The sequence below is a fragment of the Moschus berezovskii genome, chromosome 6 (assembly GCF_049115385.1).
Source record: "Moschus berezovskii isolate FMDL1 chromosome 6, NW_MosBer_1.0, whole genome shotgun sequence".
Lineage (NCBI taxonomy): Eukaryota > Metazoa > Chordata > Mammalia > Artiodactyla > Moschidae > Moschus > Moschus berezovskii.
Window position 1 is genome coordinate 98,933,588 of NC_142465.1, and position 20,265 is coordinate 98,953,852.

At 41.6% G+C, this 20,265-nt stretch overlaps 1 protein-coding gene across 1 annotated transcript in view; it reads right to left on the reverse strand.

Annotated features, from left to right (window-relative positions):
* DERA (deoxyribose-phosphate aldolase) overlaps positions 1-20,265 on the reverse strand; it is a 119,066-nt gene that overhangs the window by 49,812 nt on the left and 48,989 nt on the right. The window contains exon 6 of the mRNA XM_055394916.2: positions 1,144-1,272. Coding sequence (XP_055250891.2) covers positions 1,144-1,272 — 129 coding nt within the window. The remainder of the gene's footprint in view (positions 1-1,143; positions 1,273-20,265) is intronic.

Below are 20,265 nucleotides of genomic sequence, written 5' to 3' on the forward strand. Positions count from 1 at the left end.
GGTCAGGGAACTAAGATCTCACATGCTGCAGAGCAACTAAGCCCATGGTAGATGAATTTCTTTTTTTCTCCTAAGTAACCATCCTACGGACGTCTGCAGCCCATGTGCCACAACCAGAAAGCCAGCATGATGCTGCAACTACTGAGCCCCTGAGCCAGAGCTACAGTCTGTGCACAACAGAAGATCCTACACCACCTGCAGGGCACGGCAGGCAACTCCATGGTGCCCCGCATATGAAAAGGAGGAGACGGTGGAGGCTCAGGCAGGGTCTTGGGAAGGACCTTTATCAAAGCCAAGCTGAAGGAATTTATACTGTATCTTGAAAAAGAAGGGCGGCCACCAAAGGATTTTAAACAAGCAGTACCACAACCCAATTAGCATTCCTGAGAGAACATTCTGGCAACAGTGTGGAGAACAGATTGAAAGGGGACAGAAGCAGAGCCGGGGAAACTAGTTAGAAGACCGGTGAAGTGATCCATGTGGGGAATGACAGTGGCCTAAGATAGCACCACACAGGATGGAGAGAATGCATGAGATACAGTGAAAAACAGAACTCTCAAGACTGATTCGCTGATTCCTAAAAGGTGAGAAAAAGCAATCAGTGTCAAGCTTGGGTGCATGAATAGCTGGACCTGCTGTTTGTGAACACAAAGACTGAGTCAAGCTACATTTCAAAAAAAAAACAAAACACAATGACACTGCCCTGAATTTAAGAAGAAGAAAAAATAAAACACAGACAAAAGCTCAGGCTGCCTTAGACAGGACGGATATGGATCTCTGAAAAAAATCAAACACTTAAATTCACAGAGAGGAATAAGTTAAAGAAATTCCTGTCTAACATATGTTGATGAATGAATAATCAAAGACTAACGCAGAAGGCAATTCACTAACAAGAGAGCCATCTACTGCCTTACAAGGATAATGCAGTGATGAAACGCCACCCAAAAACATGGAAGAAAGCCAAGTTTGTGACCATTTCCCACTGCACGTGTATTCATAAAATAGCTGACCCCTCCCACACACACACACAAAAAACCTCCAAGTGGTTAGCACTTTCAGTTAATAGCCAAATGCTTCGACTTACCAATTTGTCTTAAAAGCATCCATTCAATATATACCATCATTTCAATATAAAACACTTACCTGCCATCATGGCTATCATACTGGCTTTATAGACGTTGGTGAGAGATCCAAGTTCTCCTGTGGCTAAGATGGTTTTGAGATGAGCCTCCCCACAGGCCTTGCGAAACTGACGAATCTCATCATACAGGGCTGAGGAAGGAAATAATTGAGGCCGTTACAAAGCCGGCAAGTGATAACATAACTTGGCAGCCATTTAGAACTGGTAGAACCCATCTCAGATTTAGGAAACATAAACCATTTGTCACTTTCTAAAAAATCACCCCAATTTAATATTGCCTCAAGCATTCTGTTGCAGTTCACCTCCTGTTCTAAGGAACTCCTTCGTTTGCTACCATGAAAGAGTTTCTATGCCCTGGCCCCAGGACCCAAGCCACAGAGCTTTTAAAGTATCATTATAAAGACGTGCAAATTACAAATAATTTCTACTGCTTCTGTAGGATGGTTACTTAGGAGAAAAAAAGAAATTCATCTACCATATATACAGGGGTGTATCACTTTGCAAACTAAAGAAAAAAAAAATCTTCCAGTCCTTTTGAATTCTCCCATTCACACATAAAAAATTCTCTTGTCAGACTATAAAGCAGGCCTTTCCTGAGAGCTCTGCTAATGAAAATAAAGACATAACAGTTTGCCCCACTCTGCCAGGGTATTTGTCTATGCATGCATGTGTGCTAAGTTGCTTCAGTTATGTCCAACTCTGCAACCCTATGGATCATAGCCTGCCAGGCTCCTCTGTCCATGGGATTCTCCAGGCAAGGATACTGGAGTGAGTTGTCGTGCCTTCCTCCAGGGCATCATCCCAACCCAGGGATCAAATCTGTGTCTCTTACATCTCCTGCATTGGCAGGCAGGTTCTTTACCACTGGCACCACCGATATATCAGACTAAAAAGCGTTGAGCCTAGACAGGGAGTGATGGGTGTATGTATACAAATTCAGCTGTGGAGGAATTCAGAGATGCAGCTTTGAATCTATTAACCTCTGACCCCAGTACCACATTTGCCTTCTAGAGCTCCATATAGCACTCTTAAAGCACCTGAATTGAAAATATATATATATTTATTTTATACACACACACACATATATACCCTCAAAGCCCATTATACTCAATAAAATTAAATTGAGGGGGAAACATTTCATATTCAAAGTAACAGAATATTAGCAAGCAAAATCAGTACAGTATAATGAGTATTAAAATTCTGAAAAATTATTTAAGACTGTCTATTGCCAATAACACCAAGCTCTTACCCTGCATCAGGTTGGCTACATCTCATTTCCTAAACTTCAGTTATTGCTACACTACCAGGATTAGGGTAATAATAAACATTATGGTTAGGAGAAGCATTTTCAATGCTAAAATGAGAGTTGTATAATTCACAAGTTTTCTGAAGTACTTATAAAAGACTAAAAATCAATCTTGAGTCAGAAAACTAAGTCAAACCACTCAAGTTTTTGGTGTTTTTATCTTTGAGGGGGGATATGTGCCATGCCAGACAGCATGCAGGATCTTAGTTTCCCAACCAGGGATGGAATCCACATCCCCTGCAGTGGAAGCACGGAGCCCTAACCACTGGACACCAGGCAAGTCCCCAAACCATGAAAGATAAAGATGGAACAAAACTTGTCTTCTCAATTTTAGAAATCCCAAACTTAAGTTGAAGCTCGAAGGATTCTATTACAAGATGCATGGAAAAGTACAATATCTGTTGCCTCCAAGAGGTACCCACGGTTTTTTTCAAGAAAGGACGGAATATTTTTACAAATTCCTAACAGTCAGTAGTTGTGAGTATCAGAAATGACCTGAGATGCCACATTGCCCACCTTACCCTTCATGTCCCACCTAAACCATGAGAAAATCATATCACCCACACATCCAATACAGCAACATGCAAGAATAGGATAAACAGCAAAAGACTATATGTGACAGTAACGATTTATATTCTTTTAACTCAGAGAATGAATCTTGGATGGAATAGCAGTTCTTGAAAATAGAAAGCTGTCCTCTAAAAACTAGTGACAAGGAAGCCTCTTGAGCTAAAAATTCAAGAATTATTGATAATCTGGAGTTAAGCTGTGATCTAATTAAGGATTTTTCTTCCTAGTACAATGAGCAATCTCAAGGGTCAAACAAATGCGAATTGAAAACTCAACTCCATCACTTCCTGTGTGACCTTAGGCAAGTTATTTCTCCCAGCCTCAGTTTTAGCCTTAAAGTATCAATAATAATATTTATTTTATAGGTTATTTGAGGATTAAAAGATAAGATATATACAGATAGATAGGTATACACACACAGAGAACTTTGTACATTGCCTGGTTTATAGTAAGCATTCAAAAGTTTAATCAGTAAGTTCAGAATTCTAGTAAAATGATTTCCACTAAGTGTTGTTGATAAAAGTCAAATCTTGTTTCATGGCCTGACCCAACTTTTTGTACTACACTGAAATTTTGTTATATGGATTAGTGCTTACATTCAGTGAGCCATCAGATAAGGCTTGAAAATATTTTGTTACAGCATTTGTGAAAGGGAACTTTGGCCTGTATAACAAAATTCTTAAAACATTGATCCTGAGCATATTTATGAGCAAAATCACCAGACTTTTTCTAAAATATATTACCTTTTAATATTCACTGAAGTTCTTCACCTACAGTTAAAATTAACCAGAAAACCCAGATGTATTTTATGACTCAGTTATCAGCCACCTGGAATTCATGCTTTTTAATCTATGACCCAAACAGAATGAACCAAAAATGGTCACTCTGAATTTCACTGGATTTAACCAATATGCATCAATCCTGGGTGTTCATGGGAGGGACTGATGCTAAAGCTGAAACTGCAATACTTTGGCCACCTCATGCGACGAGTTGACTCACTGGAAAAGACTCTGATGCTGGGAAAGGTTGGGGGCGGGAGGAGAAGGGGACGACAGAGAATGAGATGGCTGGATGGCATCACCGACTCTATGGACATGAGTTTGGGTGAACTCCAGGAGTTGGTGATGGACAGGGAGACCTGGCGAGCTGTGATTCATGGGGTTGCAGAGAGTCGGACACGACTGAGCGACTGAACTGAGCTGAACTGAACCAGTGCCTTCTGATTCTTTAATTGCCAACTCCTTAAATTATGTTACTGACCTGTTTCATCACATAACAGGATCAAGGTTAACTGAAAAAGTATCTTACATCTTTAAAGATCAACACTGGGAAAGTTATTTGTTTCTGTTACCATTCTGCCCAGAGTCTACCAGGACAATTAAATCCGAAAGCATACCAAATCTGGTCTTTTTAAAATGCAGTCTGTGCGGCTTCACAGCTGAATTCTACCAAAATTTTAGAGAACAGCTAACACCTATTCTACTCAAACTCTTCCAGAAAATTGCTGAGGAAGGGAAACTTCCAAACTCATTCTATGAGGCCACCATCACCCTAATCCCAAAACCTGGTAAAGACCCCACAAAAAAAGAAAACTACAGGCCAATATCACTGATGAACACAGATGTAAAAATCCTTAACCAAATTCTAGCAATCAGAATCCAACAGCATATTAAGAAGATCATACATCATGACCAAGTGGGCTTTATCCCAGGAATGCAAGGATTCTTCAATATCCGCAAATCAGTCAACCTAATACACCACATTAACAAACTGAAAAATAAAAATCATATGATTATCTCAATAGATGCAGAGAAAGCCTTCGACAAAATTCAACATCCATTTATGATAAAAACCCTCCAGAAAGTGAGAATAGAAGGGACATACCTCAACATAATAAAAGCTATATATGACAAACCCACAGCAAACATTATCCTCAATGGTGAAAAACTGAAAGCATTTCCCCTAAAGTCAGGAACAAGACAAGGGTGCCCACTCTCACCACTACTATTCAACATAGTTCTGGAAGTTTTGGCTACAGCAATCAGAGCAGAAAAAGACATAAAAGGAATATAAATTGGAAAAGAAGAAGTAAAACTTTCACTGTTCACTGATGACATGATCCTCTACACAGAAAACCCTAGAGACTCTACCAGAAAACTACTAGAGCTAATCAATGATTACAGTAACGTTGCAGGATATAAAATCAACACACAGAAATCCCTTGCATTCCTATACACTAATAATGAGAAAATAGAAAGAGAAATTAAGGAAACTATTCCATTCACTGTTGCAACGAAAAGAATTAAATACTTAGGAATATATCTACCTAAGGAAACAAAAGACTTGTACATAGAAAACTATAAAACACTACTGAAAGCAATCAAAGAGGACACTAATAGATGGAGAAATATACCATGTTCATGGATTGGAAGAATAAATATTGTAAAAATGAGTATACTACCCAAAATAATTTATACATTCAATGCAATCCCTATCAAGCTACCAAAGATATTTTTCTCAGAACTAGAACAAATAATCTCACAATTTGTATGGAAATACAAAAAACCTCGAATAGCCAAAGCAATCTTGAGGAAGAAAAATGGAACTGGGGGAATTAACCTGCCGGACTTCAGGCTCTACTACAAAGCCACAGTCATCAAGACAGTATGGTACTGGCATAAAGACAGAAATATAGATCAATGGAACAAAATAGAAAGCCCAGAAATAAATCCACGCACCTATGGACACCTCATCTTTGACAAAGGAGGCAAGAATATACAATGGAGAAAAGACAGTCTCTTTAACAAGTGGTGCTGGGAAAACTGGTCAGCCACTTGTAAAAGAATGAAACTAGAACACTTCCTAACACCATACACCAAAATAAACTCAAAATGGATTAGAGAGCTAAATGTAAGACCAGAAACTATAAAACACCTAGAGGAGAACGTAGGCAAAACACTCTCCGACATAAATCACAGCAGGATCCTCCATGACCCACCTCTCAGAATATTGGAAATAAAAGCAAAAATAAACAAATGGGACCTAATTAAAATCAAAAGCTTCTGCACAGCAAAGGAAACTATAAGTAAGGTGAAAAGACAGCCTTCAGAATGGGAGAAAATAATAGCAAATGAAGCAACTGATAAAGGATTAATCTCCAAAATATACAAGCAGCTCCTGCAGCTCAATTCCGGAAAAATAAATGACCCAATCAAAAAATGGGCCGAAGAACTAAACAGACATTTCTCCAAAGAAGACATACAGATGGCTAACAAACACATGAAAAAATGCTCAACATCCCTCATCATCAGAGAAATGCAAATCAAAACCACAATGAGATACCATTTCACACCAGTCAGAATGGCTGCTATCCAAAAGTCTACATGCAATAAATGCTGGAGAGGATGTGGAGAGAAAGGAACCCTCTTACACTGTTGGTGGGAATGCAAACTAGTACAGCCACTATGGAGAACAGTGTGGAGATTCCTCAAAAAATTGGAAATAGAACTGCCATATGATCCAGCAATCGCACTCCTGGGCATACACACTGAGGAAACCAGAATTGAAAGAGACACGTGTACTCCAGTGTTCATTGCAGCACTGTTTATAATAGCCAGGACATGGAAGCAACCTAGATGTCCATCTGCAGACGAATGGATAAGAAAGCTTTGGTACATATACACAATGGAGTATTACTCAGCCATTAAAAAGAATACATTTGAATCAGTTCTAATGAGGTGGATGAAACTGGAGCCTATTATACAGAGTGAAGTAAGCCAGAAAGAAAAACACCAATACAGTATACTAACACATATATATGGAATTTAGAAAGATGCAAATGATAACCCTGTATACGAGACAGCAAAAGAGACACAGATGTATAGAACAGTCTTTGGGACTCTATGGGAGAGGGTGAGGGTGGGATGATTTGGGAGAATGGCATTGAAACACGTATGTTGTCATATGTGAAACGAATCATTAGTTCAGGGTCAATGCATGTTATAGGATGCTCGGGCCTGGCATGCGGGGATGACCCAGAGGGAGGATAAAGGGAGGAGGGAGGTGGGAGGGGGGTTCAGGAGGGGGAACTTATGTAAACCCGGGGCAAATTCATATCAATGTATGGCAAAACCAACCAATATAATAATGTAAAATAATTTGCCTCCTATAAAAAATAACTACAAAAAAATAAAAAAATAAAATGCAGTCTGTGTGTGCTGTGCTAAGTTGCTTCAGTGGTGTCCAACTCTGCAACACTATGGACTGTAGCCCACCAGGCTCCTCTGCCCATGAGATTCTCCAGGCAAGAATACTGGAATGGGTTGCCATGTCCTCCTCCAGAGATCTTCCTGAGTCAGGGACTAAACCCAACCGTCTTCTGTCTCCTGCATTGACAGGCAGATTCTTCACCACAAGAGCCACCTGGGAAGCCCAAAATGAGGTCTGGGCTCCATCAAAGGAACGCTTCTACATAATCCTTTGAATTTTACTGAGTGATGCAAAGATGAAGGACAGTTAGAGATTCTCATCAGTAATGCAACATCAGCAATGGCAGTAGATCCAAGAGTCCAGAGTGGTCACCAGCCAGCATGGTACCCATGCTGGCCAGTGGCAGCAGCAATAGCACTGGTCTTGTAACCAAACTCTTTCTGTGACACATCTGGCTTATTCTCTGCTCCCCAGTCTTCATGGTCCTGCTTGTGTTCCAAGCCTGCTTCTCAGTTTCCCACTGATTCAGTAAGCTACCCCAGATCCTCCTAATAATAAATAATAAAACCCCTTTCAGCTTATGAGGGGGCTTCCCTGGTGGCTCAGACAGGAAAGAATCTGCCTGCAACGTGGAAGACCCAGGTTCGATCCCTGGGTTGGGACGATCCCCTGGAGAAGGGCATGGCAACCCACTCCCTGGAGAATTTCATGGACAGAAGAGCCTGGCAGACGGCAGTCCATGGGATCATCAGAATTGGTTTATTAGTCTTCAACCTACAACTCCAGTATAACACATATACACTGGGAAGTATGGTATAATGGACAATAGTATGGGTGCTCTGACTGCCTGGATTTATACGAGAAGACTGCGCGTAGCACCAAAGGATAGCCCCCGACTCGTCGCAACCATAGAAAGCCTATGTGCAACAACGAAGACCCAGTGCAGTCATAAATACACAAATAAAAAGCAGAGGACACTATGCTCCACATTTCCTGAAGAACGTAAGATACAACCTCTCTGGGGCACGAGAAGAGACGTCTAACTTACTACTGCTGTTGTTCAGTCGCCCAGTTGTGTCCGACTCTTTGCGACCCCATACACTGCAGCACGCCAGACTTCCCTGTCCTTCACTATCTCCCAGACTTTGCTCAAACTCATGTCCATTGATTCGGTGATGCCATCCAACCACCTCATCCTCTGTCTCCCCCTTTACCTCTTGCCCTCAATCTTTCCTAACATCATGGATAGATAGACAGAGCTGTATGTGTGTTTATAGGTGTGCACTGTATACATTTATATATTTCGTAGATCTGTCCCCTGAGAAGGCATGGAAACAGCAACAACCTTGTAGCAATGAGCACCCTGTAGCACCCAGATCGTGTTTTCTTCAGTGAAAACAAGCAAACCTCCTTGGGAAAGTGGATGATTCCAAGCCTGGGGCAGAGAAAGCTAAAAATAAGCCTGAAATATATTTTAAACAAATGTAAAGAAGGTCTTAAAGAATAACAAAAACATGTCAAAAGGGCAGAGGAGCCAGTTTGAAGCAGCTCCCATCTGCCAAATCTGGGACAATTTGAGTACCAGAATAAATAATGATAGTAATGGATTATAACCAACTGAAAAAAAAAAAAACAACAGGCATCTGTGAGTTCTTGAAGAGAGGAAGAAAGCGGGGAAGAAGAAGGTAATGTTAACTAATGAGTATAAAAGAAATGATGGAATCAGAAAAATTCACCATTTCCAACTATCAGGGTATAACTGAAGAATTACCAATGAACACTTAAAACCACTGAGCAAAATTTAGATGAAGAGCAGGATATTAACCATATCTCCATTCACAGTGGATGTTAAATACTTACTAAAATACAAAATATTTATTAATTTTACAATGGAGAAACTTGGCAGAAACCATCTTAGCTAAGTAAAAGTGTAACACCGTCAATAATGGAACAGATCAACATTTCGGGACTCCTGAAAGCAGAGGACATTGAGAAGAACCGAGCAAAACTTCAGTGGTGGCCCTATCAAAAATACCTAATGTGAATCTAATCATGAAAATACATTTAACACACTCAGACTGAGGTATGCTTTACAAAATAGACCTCAATTCTTCCAACACAAGAAAAGATTGAGGACTATTCCAGATGGAAGAAGCCTAAAGAGACATGTGGGCTTCCCAGGTGGCTCAGTGGTAAAGAATCTGCCTGCCAATGCAGAAGATGCAGGAGATCTAACAGTAACATTAATGACATTAATGTTAATTTCCTGATTTTGATGGTTGACTGTGGCTTCGTATGAGCGTCCTTGTCTTTAGGAAATACACACTGAAGTACTTAATAGTAATGTATCAATAGGTCAGCAACTTAATCTCAAATAATTCAGAAAAAATATATCTATATCTATTTATCTCTCTCTCTGCATACACGTATAGAGAGACAGAGCGAGAAAGAGGGAAGGCAAAAAGATAAATGGGGTAGAATTTTATAACTGGGGAATCTGAGTGAAGAATAAATGGGAGTTCTGTGTGCTATTTTTGTAACCTTTCTGTAAGCTGTAAATTATTCAAAAATAAAAGTTAAAAAAGATATGTTTGTTATACTGTTGTAGTTTATTTAGCATCCAGGTAGTTTTCTCATGGGAGGGCTTTTGAAACTATCAACTATTCTACTGTTGTTTTTAATGTGTGGTTATATATGGTACATATTATTTTGTAACTTGCTTTTCTTCCCTTTGATATATCATAGATATCTTCCCAAATAAATAAATTCATGTCTGTAGCACAGAGTCGGACACGACTGAAGCAACTTAGCAGCAGCAGCAGCAGCACAATTTTTAATGGCGGCACAATCTTCCATTGCATGGTCATAAACAATGTACTCAACCATCTATTACTGGATAGTCAAAGTTTCAGATTATTTGCTCTTATAAACAATGCTTCAGTAAACCCCTTTATGGTTAAGTCTCTGCATATATCATAACCCTGTTCCCTAAAGCATGTATTAATTTTTCTGCTGGCATTCTCAGAATACACATTCACTGTTAAAAATTCAAACATTACAGAAACTGAAAATTCCCCATTTAAAAAAAAAGAACAATTCTTGCACGTATCAGAAAAATAATAATTTCGAAAGCTATTATAAAAGATGACTGACAAATGAAAATGGAATTCAAACACCACGACTGCAAATTAGTCAGAATAATGCAAAATTTAACAAAACACACACCAGAGCAGTGGCTGGCAGAGTGATGTCACATTAAGAAACCTGATAATAAATGTTTTGACTTATAATGAGGTTTTCAGGAGTAGCAAAAGTGGGTGTGCTAGAAACCCAAGATGGGGTACATTGCAGATGCTTAATCAATATAATGGCACAGCCAGCAGAGGCGTGGTCTCCTGTCTGTCCCTTGTCCCTCCTACTGTTGCCACACTGAGAAGACATGGAGGTCATAACCTGACCTTCTGCTTGTCCCTGCCAGCGGGAAAAACAAGTGGGGCTGAGCCAGTGGAGTGGTCCATGGCAGGATTTAGATAATTCAGCCACTCTGGGAAAGGCCTGGCTGCTGACCCAAGGGGACGGAGGAGGTCACGCAGAATTGGTTTTAAAGAGCATCCAAAACAAGGTGACCACCTGCTCCCTGTGCTAGCAGGAACTTGCATTTCAAGAATTCAACTTTTCTCTATCTAAAAGTCTCTTCTTCCTCTCCAGCTCCTACCTAAAAGGAAAACAGATTCTTCATCTTGAGGCTGCTGGCAACCTGTTAAGCTTTCTGGAAAAAGTACTACTGTAGACTTAGAAAAGGGCTAGTCAGATGGCTTAGTGGTAAAGAATCTGCCTGCCAGTGCAGGAGACACAGGTTTGAACCCTGGGTCGGGAAAATCCCCTGAAAGAGGAAACTGCCATTTCTGCCAATACTGCAGTATTCTTGCCTGGGAAATCCCACAGACAGAGAAGCCTGGCAGGCTACAGTCCATGGGGTTGCCAAGAATTGGACACAACTGAGAGACTCAGCACAAAAGCACACAGACATAGAAAACTATGTTAGTAAAGCTTTCGTATATAGAAATTATGATTGAAGTCAAGAACCCAAGTGTTTAAAGACTATATCGCCCATCTAAAAGCCATAAAGTAGATTTCCCTTTATATTTCATGCTATTCAAAGGCACTTAAAAATAATTGTTAACGAACATATCTAAGCAATTATTTTTTGAGTACCAGAAAGATGTTCAACACTGTGCAAGAGTGGCCTGAAAATCACTCTTAAGATAATTATATGTACAGTAAAACACTTAATATAAAATTACACGGCAACCTTCTAATCTAAGAAAGTCACAAAATGTTCAAGAACAGTTTTCATCCACTAAGGCAACTAATTAATCTTGAAAGACTAAAACAGAGATGAGCTAAAACACTAGGTAGTAAAATAACAACCTACAAGAGATAAAACACACGCATTTTTGTCAATAGTATTTGAAGTTTTGAAGAATCATAGCATAGAAACAAAAACCATAAAAGCATACCGCAGTCGTAAGTATCTCCAGAGGGTTTCTGGAGGTTGTTATAAACAACCCTCAAAACAGAAAGCCCAGGTTATAGATTATGTGATTCCTCCCCAAAAAATTGTCTATAGATTTAGAGATTGCTTTTCTCATAAGATATTATGATTAACAGCTCTACAAAACAAAGAAAAAAACCCTAACTTCTTTTAGGAGATATTCTTTCTACCACCTTACTTTTGTAAAACTAAGCAAATAAGAAAAATAAATTGTACCATCCTAAAGCTCCTGAGAATCTCAAGGCATATGCTCCACAAACCAAGTTTAGGAGAGCTGGAAGTACAGGGGAAGGAACAAGATGGCGGAGGAATAGGACAGCGAGACCACTCTCTCCCTCACAAATTCATCAAAAGAACATTTGAGCACAGAGTAAAGTCCACAAAACAACTTCTGAATGCAGAGGACATCAGGCACCCAGAAAAGGAGAGGTGAAGAACTGAACAGGGTAGGGACTTCCCTGGTGGTCCAGCAGTTAAGAATCTGCCTTGCAATGTAAGGGATGAGGGTATGATTCCTGGTTGGGGAACTAAGATGAAGATCCCACATGCCTGGGGCAACTAAGTCCACACACAGTAACCAGACAGACTGTGCACCTCAACGAAGATCCCACGTACTGCCACTAAGACAATGCAGCTGAATAAATAAACAAGTAAAAGAAAAAAATAATAAAACAACTGCAAAAAAATGTAACTGAACAGGGTAAAAGGCATGTGGATACAGAAGACAAACAATCCCAGAAGTGATTCTGAACACATAATTCTGGAAAAATGTCCCAGACGCAGCCACCTTTGGAGTCACCAGGGAGCCCCTGGTGGCTCAGCAGGTAAAGAATCCACCTTCAATGCAGGAGACTGCCTGCAATACAGGAGGTGCTGGTTCTATCCCTGGGCCAGGAAGATATCCTGGAGAAGGAAATGGCAATCCCCTCCAGTATTCATGCCTGGGGAATCCCATGGACAGAAGAGCCTGGTGGGTTATAGTCCATGGCATCTCAAGAGTCGGATACAACTTATTGGCTAAACCCCCACTACCTGCTCATGCTTCAGTGTGGAATGGGTTTCCAAAAACTAGTAACACCAGCTCTAGGTCCTGGAAGATACTTGAATCTGATAGTCTTTCCATGTCACTGGTAATATATTAGGTAAATACATGCAGCAGAGAGTGGTCATAAAAAAGTTTTAAAAAACTGAAAACCTCTGTATATTTACAGAGCATGGAATGCATTTAATTTTCAAAACCTGCTCAATAAGATTTATGATGTGATGAACCTCTTCTGGTGAATTCTCTCTTCAAAGAACTGTTTAAGGAATGCAACTGAGGTGTCAACCTCAATATCATCATTAAAAACTACTGTATCACAAGGACTTATCATGGGAATAATACACACAGACAAGGAACAACACCAAATGCAAAATCACAGGCCATTATAGCTGGAAACACCCGTAGAAAACCCGTACGTCTTATCCCCTCACTAGTAATTTATTATTTTATTTTTTGGCCACACTGCAGAGCATGTGGGATCTTAGCTCCCCAACCAGGAATTGAACTAGCATTCCCTGTACTAGAAGCTTGGAAGCACAGTCTTAACCACTGGACTGCCAGGGAAGTCCCTTGTAGCTTATTTAAATGGAGGGAGGCAGACAGAAGAGAAGTGCTCACAGACCAGGTGTAAATTAGCTAAATGATAAATACTAAAACCTACGCCTTTAGAATTCTTCATCAACTCGATGCCTCTGCTATATTGTTACTTCCCTTGGAAACATACTACCTTCATCCGGAGGAGGGGGAGAGGAAGGAAACAGTGGGCATGGAGAGATTCATCTGGGCCAAGCAAGAGGATGACCAATTTATGGACATCATCTAATTTAATCCCTATTACTAATATAACCCCATGAAGCAGATGCCACTAGGCCTGTTTTACAGAAAAGGAACAGAAGGTACAGAGAGGCTAAGTGACTTATCTAAGAGCAAACAGCTACTAACAATAGCACCAGGATTCCAACTGGGGTTTGTCTAATGCAAAGACCTTGCAAAGACCCAAAGATTTCCAGTCTCCTGGAGCAATCCCCCACCTTCTTGCTTGCGTGCGTGCTAAGCCGCTTCAGTTGTGTCCTACTCTTTGCAATGCTATGAATCACTCCTCTGTCCATGGGAATCTCCGGGCAAGCATACTGAGTGGGTTGTCGTGCCCCCCTCCAGGGGATCTGCCCAACTCAGGGATCAAACTTCTTGTCCCTTATATCTCCAGCAAGGGCAGGTGGTTTCTTTACCACCAGCACCACCTGGGAAGCACCCCAACCCTTCTTACTCCACAGTATATTTGTCCTGGGTACTTTCTGGGTCTGACTGTGACTCCAAAGATGGTTGGCTCATCTGGCTGGCTGACCCCACCTCTCTCTGGGTCCAGCACAGGACAACTACTCTCTTCACCTAAGGCACAGTCTTCCCAGAGAGAGGAGAACTAGCCTCCCAAGAGCACAGAAGTAGATGTCTTTCTAGCTAAATTCAACAGAGTAACACTGTTCCTTAATTCTCCTGTTTACAGCCAACTGCAGAACCAGGCTCAATAAACAACAAACACATGGGAAATATGATTTGTATTAAGTAATGAATATGCAAATTCAACAATGCTTCAATTATGCGGCACCTAATTCCCAAGTGGTGCCAGTGGTAAAGAACCCACCTGCCAATGCAGGAGATGCAAGAGATGCAAGCAGATCCCCTGGAGGAGGAAATGGCAACCCACTCCAGTATTCTTGCCTGGAGAATCCCATGGACAGAGGATCCTGGAAGGCTACAGTCCCTAGGGTCGCAGAGAATCAGACACAACTGAGCACGCATGCCTAACCTATATAGAATCAAGAACTAGAAGCGTGTTTAAAAAAAAAGTTGCTCCAAGTTAGTGTTTCTCCTTAGGAATATATGGGATGGCTGGGGGGAGATGTGGAATCCAAATGATCTGGAGTGACTTTCCGTGTAGACCCCACTCCTCCCTAAATCCATTCCCCAATTCTGACAGTACATATAATCGGGGGGATGTCCTGGATTCTGTGAGGCAGGGATCTGAGGCAAATAACCTGAGAATGTCTGAGAACCAGCAAGACATTCCACACCCAACCCAGTCAGACCACCTGTCCCGAGCAACAAGTTAGATGGTGTCCATTTCTCTGCCCAGATGGAAAGGAGTGAGGGAAGGACAGTGACACGAGCTGACAGTAAAAAGCCTAAGAGCAAAGGACCAGGTGCAACAACAATAGCAAAGATGTTTCAATAAAAAGATATATGAAGTCTGAAAAAAAGCACAGCAGCCTGGACCATGCACTCTGGAGCCATCAGCTACGGGACCATTAGCTATGGGCAAGTGACCTCCCACACTTCAGCCCCTGAGAGCATCACTGTGTTCCAGAATAATACAAAGGCTGACCTCAGTGGAACTTTCATTCAGTTTCAAACCACCGCAATAAACCAAGTAATGGAATAAAATGAGTCACGTGAAATTTTTGGTTTCCCAGTGCATGCAAAGTTATGCTTATGCTATTCTGTAGTGTATTAGGTGTACAGTAGCATTATGTCTAAACAAAACAGTGTACATACCTTAAAGGAAGAAATACTTTACTGCTAAAAAGTGCTAACCATCACCTGAGCCTTCAGCAAGTCATAATCCTTGTGTAATAGTAACATCAAAGACTACTGGTCATAGATCACCATCATATAATAATAATAATAAAGAAGTTTGAAATAATGTAAGAATTTCCAAAATGTGACCCAGAGACATGAAGCGAACTAATGCTGTTGGGAAAACAGTGCCTACAGACTTATTCAACTCAAGGTTGCCCCAAACCTTCAGTTTGTAAAAATCTGTGAAGTGCAATAGAGCAAAGCCAAATCAAATGAAGTGCCTGTAATCACTGATACAACCATTATGAATGACCTAGACAGAAATAAGCTGTATTTAATAGAACAAGTAAATAAAGTCGGGGAAATGAAAATATTTTTAATGGATTTCTAAAATGGCTGAATTCTCTGCTATGGTGAAGATTCACTGATTTTTTTAGGCTGTGCTGGGTCTTGGTCGCTACACTGGCTTTTCTCTAGTCATGGAAGCTTTTCTCTAGTTGCAGTGCGAGGGCTTTTCACTGTGGTGGCTTCTCCTGTTGTGAAGCATGGTTTCTAGGGCACACAGGCTCAGTAGTTGCGGCTCCCGAGCTCTCGGGCACAGACTCAGTAGTTGTAGCCCATGGGCTTAGTTGCTCCATGGCAAAGAATCTTCCCGGATCAGGAATCAAACCCACGTCGCCTGAATTGGCAGGTGGATTCTTTACCACTGAGCCACCAGGAAAGCCCAGATTCATGACTTTGAATGTTTGCTTAAGTGAAACTAATCAATAAGTTCAGTTCAGTTCAGTTGCTCAGTCATGTCCAACTCTTTGCGACCCCATGAATCACAGCACGCCAGGCCTCCCTGTCCATCACCAACTCCTGTAGTCCACCCAAACCAATGTCCATTGAGTCAGTGATGCCATCCAACCATTTCATCCTCTGTCGTCCCCTTCTCCTCCTGCCCTCAATCTTTCCCAGCATCAGGGTCTTTTCAAATGAGTCAGCTCTTTGCATCAGATGGCCAAAGTACTGGAGTTTCAGCTTCAACATCAGTCCTTCCAATGAACACCCAGGACTGATCTCCTTTAGGATGGATTGGTTGGATCTCCTTGCAGTCCAAGGGAAACTAATCAATGAAAAGCATCATTTCATGGGGAATAATTTTAGTGGGGAAATGGAACACAGGTTCCTGAGTCAGACAGACTCAGGTCCCCCACCCTGGAGGTTTAGTCCTCAGCACAGGTAACGGCCGAAATCAGTGTGGACAGAAGGTTCCCAAAAAACAGTGTGCAGGGTCTGAGAAATTGAGTTTGCTGGGACAGAGCCCAAGGACCACAAACACTTTGGTGAAGAGAGGGGAGGCGGAGGAGCTTGCAACAAGATACAGGAGGCATCAGGAAGGAAAACCTGAAGACAGTGGAATCACCAAAGCCGTGATAAGAGAGTGTTTCCAGGAAGAAACTGTTCCTTGTGTCAACTGTTTTTGGGCCACAAAACTAAATGACCAAAGAGTAGTATCCCCAGGGACAGCAAAATAAGAGGCCACTGGTGTCTTGGGAAAAACAGATTCAAGGGAACAAGTAAACATAACCCTTGTAAGAATTTCAGCCATGAAAGGGAGAACGGAAACGGAGACTCAGCTGGGGATGAGCAGGAATGGAGCCGGTGGGCTTTTTTTTTTTTTAATCATAAGAACTTTCGGATGTCTGCTAGGATGCTGATGGGAGGAGTGAGCTCTGAGAAGCAGCTGGGGAAGTGGACACAGGAGAAGAAGAGGAGAAGGAAAAGGGAAGCAAATTGGATGCAAGGATCTTGAGGAAGTTCCTGCCTAACAGATGTATTTTCTGTGAGAAATAGTAAGAAGGTCATTTGCCAAGACTTAAAGCCACTCCAGTACTCTTGCCTAGAAAATCCCATGGACAGAGGAGCCTGGTAGGCTGCAGTCCATGGGGTCGCTACGAGTCAGACATGACTGCGTGACTTCACTTTCACTTTTCACTTTCACACATTGGAGAAGGAAATGGCAACCTACTCCAGTGTTCTTGCCTGGAGAATCCCAGGGACGGGGGAGCCTGGTTGGCTGCCGTCTATGGGGTCATACAGAGTCGGACATGACTGAAGTGACTTAGCAGCAGCAGCAGCAAGGAGCCTCAAGGCAGTGGACAGCTTCCCAGGTGGCACTAGAGGTAAAGAACCCGCCTGCCAAGGCAGAAGATGTAAGAGACATGGGTTTGATTGCTGAGTTGGGACGATCCCCTGGAGAAAGAAATGGCAACCCACTCCAGTGAGAATCCCATGGACAGATGAAGCCTGCTGGACTACAGTCCACAGAGTCAAACAGAGTTGGACACAACTAAAGTGACTTTGCATGCATGCAAGGTGGGTGGAAAAGTTAAAAGTTTGAGGAAGTAGATTTTATTTAATTTTCTGACATGGGCCATTTTTTAAAGTCTTTATTGAATTAGTTGCAGTATTTCTTCTCTTATATGTTTTCGTTTTTTGGCCACGATGCATGTGGGATCTTAACTCCCTGGCCAGGGATTGAACCCACACCCCCTGCATTGAAAGGCAAAGTCTTAACTACTGCACCACTGCGGAAGTCCTGAGGAAGTAGATTTTAAATGACCACCAAGGTGAATCCAAGCAGAGGAATAACAAGTCCTTCTCATATCTCCCCTCTGAGTTCATATCCTAACCTATGAACCCCTGTGACCATGAGAAATGGTGAAGAGACATCCTGAATGGCCAGGTTTTAAAAACGGGATTCTTTCTCTTTTTTAACCAGTGTCCTCCACACCTTACTGCAAAGAGAAGAGGGACCTAGATTGGAATGTCTAACAGCCTCATAGGCACCTCCATTAGCAAATTCCAAGAAATCGATGATAGGCTCATATTTTAGAAAACAGCTAATATTAAAACATGACACTGAAAAACACAATATGTAACCAAATTTGGAACTGAAATTAAGACAAAATAATGCAGTGAAAAAGGGCCCAAGACGTTTGCAGGCTTCTAGTTAGAATTAAATTTCTAGTATTCAATGGTCCTTTTCAATTTGTTTGGCGTCAAGAGGTTATTAACACCATAGAAAGAGTTAATAGAAAAGTATGGTCTGGGACAAAGATATGTTATTATATTTTACATGAATGTCTGTTATTAGGAAATTATCAGTTCTTAAAAACAACCATTCCTGCTTCATTAAGGGAAAGCCAATTACATCAAATCTCATCTCCTATTGTATTTGATTTTCCAATTAGTAGTATTCTAAAGACAGGAGCACAAGTCAAAATACAGTCTATACTTCTATGTCTATAATTACTTAATAAAAGATAAAGAACATACAGTTTTTTATCCAACTAAATGACACAGAGTTTATTTCTAAATTTGCGCTAGTGGTTTTGCAGGAGATATAAGAGACATGGGTTCAGTCCCTGGGTCAGGAAGATCCCCTGGAGGAGGAAATGGCAACCCACTCCAGGAATCCCATGGAGAGAGAAGCCTGGGGGGCTACAGTCTACAGGGCTGCAAAGAGTCAGAGATGACTGAAGCAACTTAGCACATGAAGCTTATTCGTTTTTTTCCTACTCTAGCTTGAAATCTGAACTGAAATCTGTTACAAGAAGCAGACAAGCGGAATTAATATACAGGGACGAGGGACATCTACTTAAAATAAGCCATTTAAGGATGGTTGTAAATGCCCAAGGCACACATGACCCATAAGACAAGGAACAAAAATCCAAAGCACAAAAAGATATTTGCGCACTGTCAAGAACTGAAACCTGGACTTCCCTGGTGGTCCAGCGGTTAAGAATTTGCCTGACAATGCAAAGGACATAGTTCAATCCCTGGTTCAGGAAGATCCCATATGCCTCAGGGCAATTAAGCCCATGCTCCACAACAAGAGAAGCCCGTGACTGCAAGGAAGAGTAGCTCCTGCTCGCTGCACTAGGGAAAAGCCCACAAAAGAGCTACAATGACCCAGCAGAGCCAAAAACAGACAAACATATAAATAACAAAGAATCTGAAAAAAAAACATTGAAACCTGGTAAGGATTTAAAAATGTTGGTGGGTACAGATGGGAGTATCAGATAATGGGAATGACCTGACATTTTTTCCTAGACCCTTCAGAAGTGCCGTGGGCTTCCCTTGTGGCTCAATTGGTAAAGAATCCGCCTGCAATGCGGGAGAACTGGGTTTGATCCCTGGGTTGGGAAGATCCCCTGGAGAAGGGAAAGGCTACCCACTCCAGTATTCTGGCCTGGAGAATCCAGGACTATACAGTCCATGGGGTCACAGAGTCAGACACGACTGAGTGACTTTCACTTTCACTCAGAACTACTGTACTAGTGACTGGATTCTCCTGGAATACAGTGATGCTCCCCAGAGGCTACAGAAATCTCTGAGACAACCTGCCCCATAGCGCATGGTCCAGACTGCTGGACCCTCTGACTTCACAAATATTCTTATTTATATGTTGCTATTGTTGCTTCGCCTCGGCTTTTTAAAAATTAATTTATTCATTTTGGCTGGGTCTTCATGGCAACACGAGGACTTCTCCGGTTGCAATGCACTGGATTCTGCAGTTGTGGCGTGAGGACTCTAGAGCGCACGGCCTTAGTAGCTGTGGTGCAATTGCTTAGTTACGGCCTGTGGGATCTCGTTCCCTGACCAGGGATCAAACTCGGACCACCTGCATTGGGAACACAGAGTCTCGGCCGCTGGACCACCAGGGCAGTCCCCTTGCCTCAGCTTTTGCCGTCAAATTTTTTAAGGTCACATCCTATTTAGTTCATGCGGCACAGTCTCTTTTGGAACCAGTATTTCCCTCACTCCTGTCCACTGAGGCACAGAAATGTGCACCATCTAACGTCTAAAGAATGAAT